This window comes from Meles meles, chromosome 12 (genome assembly GCF_922984935.1).
Source record: "Meles meles chromosome 12, mMelMel3.1 paternal haplotype, whole genome shotgun sequence".
Taxonomy (NCBI): Eukaryota; Metazoa; Chordata; class Mammalia; order Carnivora; family Mustelidae; genus Meles; species Meles meles.
In genome coordinates, this window is record NC_060077.1 from 74,160,495 (window position 1) to 74,176,427 (window position 15,933).

The 15,933-nt window shown below is 36.0% G+C and overlaps 1 protein-coding gene across 1 annotated transcript in view; it reads left to right on the plus strand.

The window, feature by feature from the left end:
• DCC (DCC netrin 1 receptor) overlaps positions 1 to 15,933 on the plus strand; it is a 1,182,017-nt gene that overhangs the window by 531,167 nt on the left and 634,917 nt on the right. The window contains exon 3 of the mRNA XM_046024141.1: positions 783 to 1,067. Within this exon, the coding sequence (XP_045880097.1) occupies positions 783 to 1,067 (285 nt within the window). The remainder of the gene's footprint in view (positions 1 to 782; positions 1,068 to 15,933) is intronic.

Genomic DNA, 15,933 nt, shown 5'->3' on the forward strand with positions numbered 1-15,933 from the left:
TTGGCCAGTCCTTTGTGAACCTCCTTAACTTCATAATCCTTTGTCCAAAGGCATGTACTTGGAAGCACATAGGACCAGGATTCAAAAGAACTAGGTGCCTGGCTGGTTCAGTCAGTAGAGCAAGTAACTCTTAATCTCAGAGTCATGAGTTCAAGTCCTATATTATGTTTGGAGTCAACTTAAAAAAAAAAAAAAAAAAAAAAAAGAACCAGGTCTTATTTTACAGGATGGTGTAAGCTTGTGTGTGGAATTCCATTTCTATGAACTTCATTTTCCTTGTATGTAAAATTAGGATGTTCTTGTGTATTCTGTTTATTTTACAAGGCTGTTTTATCAATGAAGAATAACAAAATAATAAGCTTCTAGAGATTAATGACAATATGTTTATCTTTCTTTAGTCAAAGAAACTATTGTAATATCAGGCACATAATGTGGTAAAATATGAAGAGTGAATGAGATAAAATTTGACAAAACATCAAATATAATTTTTTTTCTTAAAGATTTTATTTATTTATTTGGCAGAGAGAGCGATCACAAGTAGGCAGAGAGGCAGGCAGAGAGAGAGGGGGAAGCAGACTCCCTGCTGAGCAGAGAGCTTGATGCGGGCCTCAATCCCAGGACCCTGAGTTCATGACCTGAGCCGAAGGCCGAGGCTTAACCCGTGAGCCACCTAGGCACCCCTCAAATATAATTTTCTATAAAAAGTACCAATGTGATTATTTGTTGATGATTATTATGCCTTTTCTAATGGATTTATCCTTCCTTCTTTGTTTCTCCCCTAGGACCACTGAGGTTCCTATCCCAGACAGAATCTGTCACAGCTTTCATGGGAGACACAGTGCTACTCAAGTGTGAAGTCATTGGGGAACCTATGCCAACAATACACTGGCAAAAAAACCAACAAGACCTGACTCCTATCCCAGGAGATTCCCGAGTGGTAGTCTTGCCCTCTGGAGCCTTGCAGATCAGCCGACTTCAACCGGGGGACATTGGAATCTATCGATGCTTAGCTCGGAATCCAGCCAGCTCAAGAACAGGAAATGAAGCCGAAGTCAGAATTCTGTCAGGTTTGGCTGTGCTCTTTATTTTCTTAAGAATTATATTCTTTGGAGTCGTTTGAACAAGAATTTTTTTCCTTAACAAATCCTTTGTAATTGGTTTTAAGTTCTGGGGTTTTGCTTTACATTTTTTTTTGTTTGTTTGTTTCTATCCAAATGAGACATTAGATGAGGGTAAGCCAAAAGCTTTCCATATTCTTCCCAGTCTTGTAGCTGAAGTTTCCAGAGAAATATATATTTTCTTTATATCTGGCTTTATTCATGGATGCATTCACTCATCCCATTAATACACAATGAACACTTCTTTGTGTAAAGTTCACTGTTAAGCATCATTAATATATTACTTTATTTTCCCCTGATAACATTCTAAGAAGCCATGAATATTATCCCCATTTTCAAAGGATGAAAGTGAGGCTCTGCAAGGTTAAGAACGTTCCCCAGGTTAATACTGAACATTCATTTCCTCACCAATTCATATACTCATTTCCGAGAAACACTGTGCTATGTACAGGGATGTGGCAATGATTAAGACTGACACAGAGCCTGGTTTGTGAAAGTTCTGGGTGAACATGGGCATATAAATCATTACAATATAGTGGGACTGATACTATGATAAGGAAAGTTGTTTTCCTCTATCTTAATCTTCCTTTCTCTTCTGGCAAATCTAAGACTCTGGGCTCCTTTTCCTCTCCTAAATGACCAGAGGTTAGACCGGAGATTTTCTAACAGCTCCTCTCTTGTAATAACTGCTATGATCTTCTGTGTAATATCTGCTTTCTCATTTAGTTGCACTTGGAGGGTTTATAAAGACTCCCTTGTGAGGATCACAAAGAAGACACGCACTTGAGTAGTTGGGACAGACCCCTTATCAAAGCACTGATGTTGGTTTTTGTCTCCACGTGCTGCGTGTAGTTATCACAAGTCCTTCGCTAGGTAGAGGGTAACATTCCTAAGTCTCTTCAAAAGTAAACTGGCAGTTTGAACATTTCCAGGTACTTAGATAAGGACATTTTGAAGCCTCTTTTAATTCTTTTGTATACTCTCTCCTCCATCAGTCACAGGGTTACTGACTTAAATGTGTCAATAATCATCAGCACCACTGTTTCCTTCCATCCACTAGGCAGTGACAGATGCAAATGTAGCATTTATTCCCAACACATGCCTGCATTTATTTAGGCATCCATTAGATACACAAAAATTTTAAATATTTATATTCATATGTCCTTAATAATGCATCTAAGTCAATCAGATGGGAAGCCTAGGAAAGCCACATAGTAAATTGGCAAAACTATGCTAGCCTATCTTACTATGACTGAAAGCTGTCTTTTCCAGAGGTATTAAGGGATAAAGTTGGACTAATTAAATATTAAATCTGAAATAGAAAGTTCTGAAAGACACAGAGACATAAACACCAAATCACCATTTACATTTGTTCACCTTGTAAGACACATTTGCATTATAATCTGTGGAGAGTTTATTTAAAGCCAAATTTCATATTGTTAATTTGAATAAAATCAAGGATATGTGGACTGTGCTGCGAAGGAAGAAGTGTAGTGGCATCCCCTCGCGTAGAATTACCAGGTGCCAGTTTTGAAAGGCAAGGAAGTGTACCCCAGGTCAGAAGAGGAGTGTCAGCACAGCATAGAGAAAGGAGACATCGTAGCTTTTCAGGGGACCTGCACTTAGTCTTTTTTTTTTTTAATTTATTTTTTATTAACATATAATGTATTATGTGTTTCAGGGGTACAGGTCTGTGAATCATCAGTCTTACACAATTCACAGCACTCACCATAGCACGCACCCTCCCCAGTGTCCATCACCCAGCCACCCTCTCCCTTCCCCGCATTCTCCCCCCACCCCCACTCCAGCAGCCCTCAGTTTGTTTCTGAGATTAAGAGTTTCTTATGGTTTATCTACCTCCCAGGTACCATCTTACTTCATTTTTCCTTCCCTTCCTCCCACAACCCCCCACCCTGTCTCTCAAATTCCTCATATCAGGGAGATCATATGATAATTGTCTTTCTTTGATAAACTTATTTCACTTAGCATAATACACTATAGTTCTATCCACATTGTTGCAAATGGCAAGATTTGGGGGGTTTTGATGGTTGCAAACTATTCCATTTTATATATATGTATATAAAATATGATAATATATGATATATAAAGTATCATATATATGTATGATATTATATATAATCTTTATCCATTCACTTGTTGGTGGACATATAGGTTCTTTCCATAGTTTAGCTATTGTGGACATTGCTGCTATAAACACTCAGTTGCATGTGCCCCTTTGGATCACTACATTTGTATCTTTAAGTAGATACCCAGTAGGCACTTAGTCTTTTTAACAAGGTCATAGGGCACAGAAAGTGTTGGAGGGGACGAACTGGAGGTACGGAAGATACACTGAAGGGAGGGAGATAAGGTAGAACGTGTAGCATTAACCTGGAGAGAACTGACCCATGATGGTATCAGACGGGATTCAGAAATGAAGATGAGGGAAGAGATCTTCATTAAGGATAAGTCTTGGAAACACATCACATAAGGCATATGAGGGAGAGCGTGGAATCCAGGCTCAGTAAAAGTGAGGCAGTGGCATACTTCTCTGAGATTGGGTGTGGAATAGTGGTGCTACTGTGTTCAAAATAAATTGCAAACTTTTAAATGTCATACTTGCTTAACAGTTCCTCATAACATTTTATATTTTCCAGATTAAATGCATAATTCTTTCATTCAAAGGTAGGGAAATCAGTAACTAATTTAATTTGACTGATGTTTTAAGATAGGAATTGAATTCTTGCTTATTAGGGATTGTATGTTTTTAACAGAGTAAATTAGTCTTAAATTGTCACAAAGGGTTTTTGGGGGGGATATATTGGTAATACAACACTAAGTAAGGTCAAGATGGTTTGAAGTATTTTGTTGCACGTGATGGGGAATGTATGAGGTATTGTGGGGCCCCTGGGACTGTCAGGTTAGCTTTATTCAGTTCTCATGACGTCTGAGTGCCAAGCAGTAGATTGAATTGCTGAATTATAAATCTGCTTTGGGCACTAGGTTGACTAAAATAACTGGCCCATCCACTGAAACTCTTATTTTAGTTTTCTTAATGGCCTAATTGAATTGATCAATTGGTAATTCAATCTATTGTGCATTTGTTTAACTGCAATTAAATGACTCTGGGTCCTGGATAGACCTGAACTCTAAATATCTGTATAATTTAGAAGCATTGGCTTTTAATGGAATCAATTGGACTAAAAGTATATTTTGAATGATTTTTCTTTATAATATTTATTTTTATTGAAAGGTATTTTAACAGAAACATTTCAAAATTCATATTATTTAAAGGAAAACTATTTTATTTAGTTTTAAAGCAAACAGTTTCAGAATTGTGTCCATACCACGAATTTATTATTGATGGGTACATCAAAACTACAACCTGAGGTTGGGGCAACCTGAGGGTTTTGAAGGGTCAGGGGTGGGAGGTTGGGGGAACAGGTGGTGGGTAATGGGGAGGGCACGTTTTGCATGGAGCACTGGGTGTTGTGCAAAAAGAATGAATACTGTTACACTGAAAAAATAAATAAAATGAAAAAAAAAAGAACATTATAAAGAAAAACTATTTAGTTTGACTATTATTTATATTATAAAATTAATTACATTTTACTTTGTTTTATAATTTTTGCAGAATAAGAGTTTGTAGGAAAAAACAAAGAAGACACATTCTTTGTTTTGAAATTAACCATTGAGCCAGACAATACACTTATGTAGCCATATGAATGACATAAGGCAGGAAATGGTAGATTCAGGTAAACATCTAGTTCCAAATCAGCACAGACACGCAGTAAGTCAGTTCTAGGTGGAAAATTTCCAGACTCCTTGTAGAGATGATTCCTTTGCCAGATATTCAGGAGATAACCATTTGTAGAATGATAGCAGATGATATATCTGGAACAAGAAGCTGAACCTGTTTTTTGGAGAATCTTGTATCCCATGTCTAGGAATTTAGGCTTGATTCTATTCACTTTATTGATGGCTGGGAATCTTGGAAAGTTTTGAAAAAGATATATCATGATATAAACATACACACAGAAAAACAGAAATAAGAAAGTGAAGTGAAGAGCAAATCAGATTAATGTATTACTGATGTTTTTGTATCATCCTTAATTTTTTTCACTGTACTAAAGGATTTTTCCATAGTTTGTGCTGCTTCTTTTTTTGCAGGGGAGCTAGTTTTGAGTAAAACTATTTCTTTTGCCAAGCTATAAATAGAATACTGTTAACCTTTCATAGATCTAAATTGGATAAAATGGTTTCCTCTGCTTCTCTCTTACATGTACATAGAAAAGAATGAAATATAAGACTATATTATATTTGGACCAACTGAAGTCCCTGTTTCCTAAATATATCAGACTTAGACTGCATGAAGGAGTCAGTATATGGACGACCACACTCCATTTCATATTGAGTTAATATTGCTCTATTGAGCGATTATTATGATAAGTTGCTATAAACATGGAGTATGACACCAGACTAAGTATAAATCTCAGTCATACCAGGTACTAGTGGTGCAATTTAGGGCAGGTTACTTAATCTAAATCTTTATGTATTTTGCAAAATGTAGACAGTAATGTCATGTATTTCTTAGAGTGGTTATGAGGTTTTAACTTAACAGGCCAAATACAATTTCTGGAATTGCTAAGTCCTTAGTAACTATTATAATTACTTTCATATTTTAGAAGTTCCAGTCTTAAATAATTTGATTCTCATGTCAAGATTATTTATCTGAGAGTAAAAAAAAATTATCTGAAAGTAAATTAGCTGATTTTGATTCTGGATATCTAAGTGTTGATTTGTTTAGTGGTAGTTATGTGTATCTTGTGCTATTTACCCACAATACTGTGTTTCTGCTTTTGCTTTTCATTTTCTATTAAATTTTCTTTTAATTATTAATTTTCTTTTAATTTTCTATTAAAAGGCCAAGTATACTCACCTATTTCTTTTCTAGTAGTGCATTGCTATATGATTTTCACACTAAAGTTTACATCAACATCATTTGGTTTGTTAGACAAAATTTTGCAAAAGACACTGGCTTAGAAATAAGGGTTAGAAGATAAATAAGACTTCTGGTATTTTATCTTTATTAGCAATTACCAATTCACTGAATCTTCTCAAATCCCTAGTTTCCATTTTGTTAAGAGAAGAGGTTGGCCTAATAGGTTTTCCAAATTTTCTCCCTACCAGGGCTCTCATTTATTATTTTATTCCACATTCATCTTCAACTGCACTTTTGTAATCACAGTGCTTAAGAGTCCAAGTTTGCTAGACAAACTGTAATTATTAAAAACTAGGGGCACCTGTCTGGTTCAGTCAGTTGAGCTCAGGTCATGATTTCATGGTCGTGAGATCGAGCTCCACTTGGTTTGAAGCCTGATTAAGATTCTCGCTATGAAAAAAAAATTCTCTGTCTGCCTCTCTCTCTACCTCCCCACCCAGCTCTCTCAAATAAATAACTTAATTAATTAACTGATTAATTAATTACTATTGGGTGTGCCTGGATCCCTCAGTCAGTTGAACAGCCGAGCTTGATTTCAGCTCTGGTCATGATCTCAGGGTCCTGAGATTAAGCCCCACATCAGGCTCCACACTTGACAGGGAGTCTGCTTGAGGCTTCCTCTCCCTCCCTCTCCCTCTGCCCCTCCCTCCACTTGCTCTCTCCTCTCTGTCTCAAATAAATAAATCTTAAAAAAAAAAAACCCAAAAAAACAGAACCATAATACCATGCTAACATACAATCCTTAGGTGTCAAAATGAAGCTCATAAAATATGAGATTGTCCTGCTTTTAATTAATTTTTAAAAACATTGGTTTTAAGCTGGTATATACTGTCAGAAAAAATACACCAAAAGAAAATAGGATACTTTTTATTGTTTACAACTGGCCATGTAGTGAAATGACCAAGTTCCATATCATGATGTGCTCTACCACCCAACCCCCAACCATGATAGCTTTAGCTTGCCCTCTTTGGGAACCAGGGCTGGGAAGAGCATGGAAACCACTGGACAGCCAGGCTACATTAGAATTAGTTATTGTAAGTCTTTTAAGGTCTTTTAACCAATGTGAGATAGTAGAGATAATCAGTGTTTCATATGGAGTTGATGAAATTCCATTCAGATCCACAAAGTTTATATGTGAGCAATAAGCCTAAGCTGACTTGCAGTAGATAGGCAGTATCTTTTTGATTCTTGAATTTGTTAATAATGACAATAAAAAAGTCTTCATCTCTCAGTGATACTTTGGGGACATCAGTCTAGTCCACGATTCCAAGTTAAAAGTATATGAAATACTGGGTGATCTATTTCATTTTTTTTGCTATGCCTGTCATTTTTTTTTTTTTAATTTGACAGAGAGAGATCACAAATAGGCATAGAGGCAGGCAGAGAGAGGGGAAGGAAGCAGGCTCCCTGCTGAGCAGAGAGCCCGATGCGGGGCTGGATCCCAGGACCCTGAGATCATGACCTGAGCCGAAGGCAGCAGCTTAACCACTGAGCCACCCAGGCGCCCCTATGCCTGTCATTCTAATGTCACTAGTGAACTCTCCCTCACCTGTTCCTCTAGTTTTTCTATTATTCTTGACCTTGAATATAAAATATTGTTCATATAATTTCCTCTTAACTCCCTCCCCTAATATGTTGCTATTTAATAAAAGGTCAAAAGCAAAAACAGTACACTTGGGATTGTCCTCTATAAGAAAGAATGAAGATTCCTTGAAAAAAGAGAGAGTCTTTCTTTTCCCAAGAGTCTTTTAGGGTTGATATATGGTCAGCTGTGCATTTAGTAGGAATATGACACTTAGTAGCCCCAGGGTGGGTGACTGAAGGGTCCAGCACTTTGCCCTGACTCACAAACAAGAGGCTTTTTCTGAGCATGTATGGAAGCCAGACCTATATCCTATGAGTATAAAAATTACAAAAATCAATGAAGGGACTGGTAGAGCTCCTTCTCTGGTCTTGCTTGATACCAGTTTATTCCCAGAGCATAAAAAAGGTGTTAATAATGAAAAAGATGTATTTAGTCATGAGTTATGGGCATACCTTTATTTTTTCAAAGTTGGCCAAATAGGAAATAGCCTATATATATATATATATATATATATATATATATATATATATACATGTATGTGTGTGTGTGTGTGTGTGTGTGTGTATATAATTGTTTTGTTTTAACAAAACTAAGAGTTAGAGTAGAGGGCTCCAGGTGGCTTAGTGGGTTAAGTGTCTGTCTTTGGCTTCAATCATGATCCTAAGATTCTGGGATTGAGCCTTGCGCCTGCTCAGCAGGGAGCCTCCTTCACCCTTTCCTCTTTGCTTGTGTGCTCTCTTGCTATCTCTGTCACTATCTCTGTCTCAGTCTCTCTCTCAAATAAATAAAATCTTTAAAAAAAGAACCTCAAAAATTCTTAAAAAATAAAGAAATCTTAAAAATTATAGAGTAAATAATCAGTTACTTTTCTAGACAATTTTAAATGCCACTTTATGCATTTATATAAATTATGAAGATTTCTGGGTTCCCTAAACTAACTTTGACACATCATAATGATAGCATTTGTTTTCTGGGACTCTACTGTCAGCTGTAAAATTACAAAAAAAATTGTACTATAAATGAAAAACCATTTCCTTCAACTCTGCTACAAAATGAAACTGATAGACTCAAAATTTGCCTGTGAGACAGAAGGGATATAACCATATGCCAATGATAAGAATAGACACTCCATTTCATCTTCCAAACTCTATCTACAAATAGCAGTATGTGTGTGTACATGGAGAAAGAAGGAGGAAATATGAGCAGATGTAGGAATATTTACAGAGAGGGAATGTCATTTTTAGTACTGAATTGGTGTAAATGAGGAAGGGAAGTAATAGAATCATGGAGAGATGACTACTAGCTCCTGAGAAATGGTTCTCTTCTTCTCTGTTCAAAGCTCCTTGGCTTTCAGCCAGATGGAGTTTTTTCCTTTTTGATTAAATAAATTTTGATTCCTGTGATCAGTCTGGATTAGGTTGGTTTTTAATAAAAGACACTCTAAACACAGAGTTAGAAGGAGTTTGATGGAATTTTTCACTCAGAGCACATATTACACCTGCTTGTGTTTGAAGACACAGGGTACCTGCTGAATTTCCTGAAACAGAACTAGATGGGGGATGGCTAAGGAGCCAGCAGGTGAACAGTTGGTTAGCTTGAAATTGAGGATGCAGACAGGAAACTCACTCTGTGAAAGTTAAATTAATTTGTAACTCTTAAGACTGGGAAGAACTCAAAGAGAATATCTCACTGTAGCCTGCAGTGTCCTTTCATTTCCAATTGGAAAAGTGTTTGATATTCCATTGAGGCAGTCATTTAATAAAGGAAACCAAAGAATATACAACAAGAAAAAAGAAAGGTTTTGCATTCAGAAAGCATAGAAAGTAAAAGCAAGTACTGGTTATTTTGAGGAAGATAGTTATTAAGTTGTGAAAACTGGTCTGTCTTTCTTTTCTTTTTTTTTTCTGACACAGATGCCAATAGTCCATAATTAAATTTCTCTCTTCCTCACTTATTCTTTATTTTTATCCATGTAAGTTCAGTGTTGACATTCATCAACAAAAATTGAAGAAAATGGCCCCATGAAAAGGAAGTCATGGTTATCACTGGGTGAGCTTGTGTTCCACTATGCAGGGAATAGGGTCAGGCAGATCTAGTGTCCTAGAATAATTATAAAGCGAGTTACCTTTCACTCTAAACTGTACCCAATGTTGGATAATATATGTAGTGAGTCTGGTTATCTATGATGAGGTAAGACGAAATCATGTGGTCTTGACAAGTATGGGAAAACCTGGGAATGAAGAGTCAAATTTAGCTTCTCGTTGGCCTCACAGACTCAATTAATATGGCCACTGTAACATCTAATAGAAACTTTTTTTTAAATTGAAATGCCCTAAAATAGAAAATAGTCTCTCTCTCTTCTTTTACAGTGTGCCTTCTCCAGGAGTTTTTGGGTAATTAGGCCCTGAAGACAGTTGAGTTACTATTTCTAAATATGTGAAGTGTAGGTAAATGTGTCAGGTTATATGATCCAAAATACTGCTTGACTTTTAATAATCTATTGCTGAAAGACAGTGACTGGAAATATGTAAGTTTTTCACTGCCTTCACAAGTGAAAGTCACAATAACGATAACGATAGCAATATGGAAAAGAAGAAGAAAGAGGAACAATGACATCCACTTTTTTTTTTTCAAGTAGGCTCCAGGCCTGGCATGGAGCTCAACACAAAGCTTGAACTCATGACCCTGATATCAAACGTCAACTGAGAACAAGAGTCAGACACTTAACTGACTGAGCCACCCAGGCACCTCTACTTAATCAGTTACTACTTCAAGGATGCAAAACTATTCCCTTGTTGAAAGGAAATGGGCTTCTTGAATGTCTCAGGAGATAGGCTAATTTGTTTGAATTATCTGCATCAGTTCTCAAAGATTGGTCTGGGGACTCCTAGTGTTTCTCAAAATGCTTTTAGGAGATCTGCAGAGTCAAACCCATTTTAATGATGATACAATTTTTTTGTATTGTTTTGCCATGTTGACTCAGAATACCTTTCATGAAGAATAAAAATTATTAACTTTATCAATTCTCAATCCTTAAGTTCATATATTTTTAGTATTCTAAGTATCAAAAGAGGATATATATATATATAATGTCTAAGTACATTAGTTTTTGATTTTGGCGATCATTGGAGTTTCAAACTGAATTAGCTCTTTTTTTTTTAATGGAACTCCATTTTTACTTGAAAGGGCAATCAACAGAAAAACCAGAGCTATTCAGACTTGGGTATCAGTTAGACATTTTCTGAAAATGAACAAAGTGAGCCAGTCAGTTTAAGGAAAACAGTATCTGCCACCAAGGATGAAATTCAGGCTTTTAAGTTAAAATTGAAATTTGGAAAACGTGTATCTACTACTAGGAGCTTGCCAGCATCACAACATTAAAAGGCCTTTCTGATGGGATTGGTGATGATAGTAACAATGGGATATTTTGATACTGTATAATGAAATATGTCAACATTAGGAAGATCTGTCTAATTCCCTGTGCCATCCCAAAGGATGGTAGATTGATGGGTCAGTATCACGTATGGGTAAAAAGATCTATACAAAATGCAAGATAGGGCAACAGATTTTTATATAACAGTGCAAAATGTTTATCAATATGGGGTCAGATTCCACATTACAATTAACTTTCAAGGAACTATTTATTGGTGTAGTGTTAAAGGATAAAGTTTACAATTATTTAATTTCCCAACTATGTATTTGTTTGACATCAGATTATTTTCATATAACACAAACAAATCAATATATCAGAACAAAGTGAATGCAGAAAGTAACAAAACAGTCTAGTTATTCTCAATTAAACTACTCATTAAAAAAATTCACAAAACTCAGGGTGCTTGGTGGGCTCAGTTGGTAGAACATGTGATTCTTGATCCTGGAGTTATAAGTTCAAGCACCATTTTGGGTGTAGAAATTATTTAAAACCAAAATTTTTTTAAAATATAAAAATATGAAGTAGTACCTATCTTCTAATATTTTTATATTAGTTTAAAAAATACATATATTATGGTAAGTTGTAAATAAAAATTCAATAAATATTTTAAAAAGTCTCTCAATTTTGACTTTTAGTATGGTAAATATTTATGTCTATAACCTACAGAAACGAAAATTCTTTGGGGTCCTTGATAGTTTTTTAGAGTACATGGGTTTCTGTAACCGAACAGTTGTGAGATCCACAGTCTATATCATGATTCATTTTCCTAATGATTATAGATTAACCCTCTCCAACTCAGACAACAGATGAAGCTAAATAGGCCAAATTTTCCATTTAAAAACTTAGAAAGGGAGGAAGCAATGAGGGAAGGCAGGCAGGTCAGACAGCATATGCAACGGTGACATGTTGCCATAAGGTGATTTTACACTTGAAATGAAATCTGTGTATGTCAGAGATCAGTATCCCTGCAAGGACTCTTTTCCCTCTAGTTACATACTATACCCTCTTGCTCTCTGAGATTAGCTCTTCTGCCACTAGGATGATGATGAAATCAGGTCAGATGGAGAAGCCTGTCCATGTTCCCCACCCCCCAACAGGAAGTAGCTAAACTGACTCTTAGTCTAAACAAATCTGACTGGTTGTAATCAGTTTAGAAAAACTGTTGTATGATTTTTTGCATTCACTTCCATGAACATCATATGAAGGAAGTCTGCTTTTTCTTTTCTTTTTTTTTTTTTTTAGGTTTTTAATTAAAAAAAAATGACAGAGGAAAAACTATCAATTTTTGCTGGTTCGATTTTAAAACTATTGCCAAATATGTTTTCTCGAGGCTACCCTGGCCTTTCCCTCCCCTTTTTATTTTAAAACAGACAGAACATACATAATAGCATATGAAACATGTGTGTAGTTTAAAGAATTAATATAAAATGACCATTTGTATACTTACCTACCCAGTTTATGAAATAGAGTATTGCAAATTGGTATTCTAATGCCATTTCCTGTGATGAAATCATACTCATTAATTAACTGGAAAAAATTGCCATGTTCAGCTGAACAATTTCATTTGGATCTGAATAGTCAATGCCCATATAGCAAGAACAGAACTGATTTCTGTATTTTCTAATTCCATCATAGTCGCATTAAAATCAATTTAGTCAACAAAAGAGTCATGACTTAAAATTTCAAGTTTGTTCTTTTTAGGGCTTTTCCATCTATACCATTTTAGAGCTTAGAGAGAAAGCTTTCATCTATCTGTTCTTAAATATGTGTCTTATGTTTTAATCGTTCATTCTTATAATTACTTTGTTCCTTGTATAATTATCCTTCACCTTGCAACTCTAGAATTTAACAGAACTCCCTACTCTAAAAATAATATGTTCTTATAAAAACCTTTGAAAATAGAGAAAAATCCAAAGATGAAAATAAAAACCACTCATGATTCTGTCAGACAAAGATAACCTTGGCAATTGTATCTCTATCCCCCCTCTTTTAAAACATAAATCTATTTTTTTGACACTCCTCTTAAAATAGAACCACCTTTTTAAGGAAGAAAAATAAGGCAAATAGCTATTGCTACATGAGAAAACACTCCAAAATTTAGTGACTTGAAATAATTTATTTCTCTCTTATAATCCTGCAGTGTATCTCAGCAGTTCCTCTGTTGGTTTCACTTGACTCCCTTGTGTATGTTTGGCTGAAGTGGAAGGTTCAAGATGGCCTCAGTCACATGTCTGTCAATTGGTGCTGGTTTTGGTTTGGGGGACTCATTTATCCTCCATGTGCCTTCAGGTCGCTAGACTAAGATGCTGGTCTCAGAAAGAGTTATGACAGAAACTGTAAGACCTCTGAGGTCTTAAGTCCAGAGCTCATACGGTATGACCCCCACCATAATCTAATGGTCAAAGCACAACACAGGGTCAGGCCATATTTAAATCCTGAGGAACTAGACCCTCCATTCTGGATTAGAGGAACTCAAGCAATTTGTGAGCTTATTTAATCCATCACAATGTTGTGAAACATATGAACTACTTACTTTTAAAGAAAATTTCTATTAGCTTTCTTGGGAACTTCCATAATCTTAGACTTTATGAGGTTATATATTTATAGAGAATTATCTTTGGAGAAATAAGACCAAATTTCTCTGCCAATAGCTGACATTTTATACCTATCATCAGGTCACAAACCCTAATGCCTCCAATGAAGCTACAAGGATAATAAACATAGCTGAAATGGGCCAGGCAGAAATTGAACTTGTCTGGAATATATATGCTCTGTCTAAAAAAGTAATAGCTGATGGTTATTCTATGGCAATACGAGCCCAGTGATGCCTGAACTACTGATATTTTAAGATAAAGACAAAATCCCAGTGAGTTAAAGTTATTTTGTGTATCTTCATAAATTGATTTGAAAGTATTTATGGGAAGACAGGAGACCTGGAAAGGTGACAATAATACCAAAGAATAAAGTCAGAGGATGCACACTGCCTGACATCAAAACTCATTAGAAAGCTACAATAGTAAAGATGCTATGATATTGGAAAAAAATAGTCAAACAGATCAATGGAACAAAATAGGGCACCCAGAAATAGACCCACTCCGATGGTCAACTGATCTTTCACAAAGGAAAAAAATCACGTCAATGGAGAAAGGATGGCCTTTCCAACAAATGGTGCTGGAACAATTGGACATTCATATGCAACAAAACAAAACAAAACAAACCTCTAGTCACAGAAGTTCTTTACTAAAGAAATTAACTCAAAATGGATCATAGACCTCAACATAAAACATAAAACAATAAAAACTTCTAGAAGATAACGGAGGAGAAAATACAGGTGGTCTTAGGTTTGACAATGAATTTTTAGACCTTTAAAATAATCCATGAAAGGAAAAATTGGTAAGTTGTGATATTAATAATTTTTGGTCTGCAAAAGACAATGTTAAGAGAAAGTAAAAACAAGCCACAGGGGCACCTGGGTGGCTCAGTGGGTTAAAGCCTCTGCCTTCAGCTCAGGTCATGGTCCCAGGGTCCTGGGATGGAGCCCCAGATCGGGCTCTCTGCTTGGCAGGGAGCCTGCTTCCTCCTCTCTCTCTGCCTGCCTCTCTGCCTAGTTGTGATTTCTCTCTGTCAAAGAAATAAAAAAAAAAAACAAAAACAAAACAAGCCACAGACAAGTATTTGCAAAACACACATCTGATAAAGGATGTGTATGCAAAATATATGAGCACCAGAAACTCAATGATAAGAAAACAAATCCGTTAAAAAAACAGGCAAGTATCTGAACAGACACCTTATTGAAAAGGATCTAAAAGATGGAAACCAAGCATATGAAATATGCTCAAGATTGTATGTCATCGGGGAATTGCAAGTTAGAACAATTATAATGCCAGACATCTATTGAAATGGCTAAAATCCAGGGGCTCCTGGGTGGCTCAGTGGGTTAAAGCCTCTGCCTTCGCCTCGGGTCATGATCCCAGGGTCCTGGGATCGAGCCCCACATCAGGCTATCTGCTCAGCGGGAAGCCTGCTTCTCCTTCTCTCTCTCTGCCTGCCTCTCTGCCTACTTGTGATCTCTGTCTGTCAAATAAATAAATAAAATCTTTAAAAAATAATAAATAAAATAAAATAGCTAAAATTAAAAAAAGTGTCCATACCAAATGCTTAGGAGAATGAGGAGTAACAAGACATTCTATTGCTCTTGGGAATGCAAAATTGCAGAGGTACTTTGGAAGACAGTTTGGGAGTTTCTTACAAAAGTAAACATAGTTTTGCTCTCCAAGATACTTACCCAATTGAGTTGAAAAATTATGACCAGAAAAAAATCTGCACAAGGATACTTATAGCACATTTGTTCAGAATTACCAAGCAATAAAGGTATCCTTCCGTAGATGAAAGGATAAATAAACTGTGGTACATCCATAGAAGGGAATACTATCCAGCAAGAATAGCAAATGAACAACTGAACCCCTCCCAAGACATAGAGGAAACCTAAAGGCATATTACTAAGTGAGATAAATCAATATCAGAAGATGATATATTGTATAATTCTAACTATAGGATATGCTATAGGAATATCCTATATTTCCAACTATAGGAAAAGGTGCACTTATAGAAATAGCAGAGAAACCAGTAATTTCCTGGGCTTTGAGTTAGGCATGGTGTTGGAGTGATGAATAGGTAAAGCTTAGGGGATTTTAAGGGTGGTGAAACTATATGACAGTGTAATGCTGAACACATGACATTGTGCATTTTTCAAAACCCATGCAACTATATAACACAAAGAGTGAACCTAATGTAC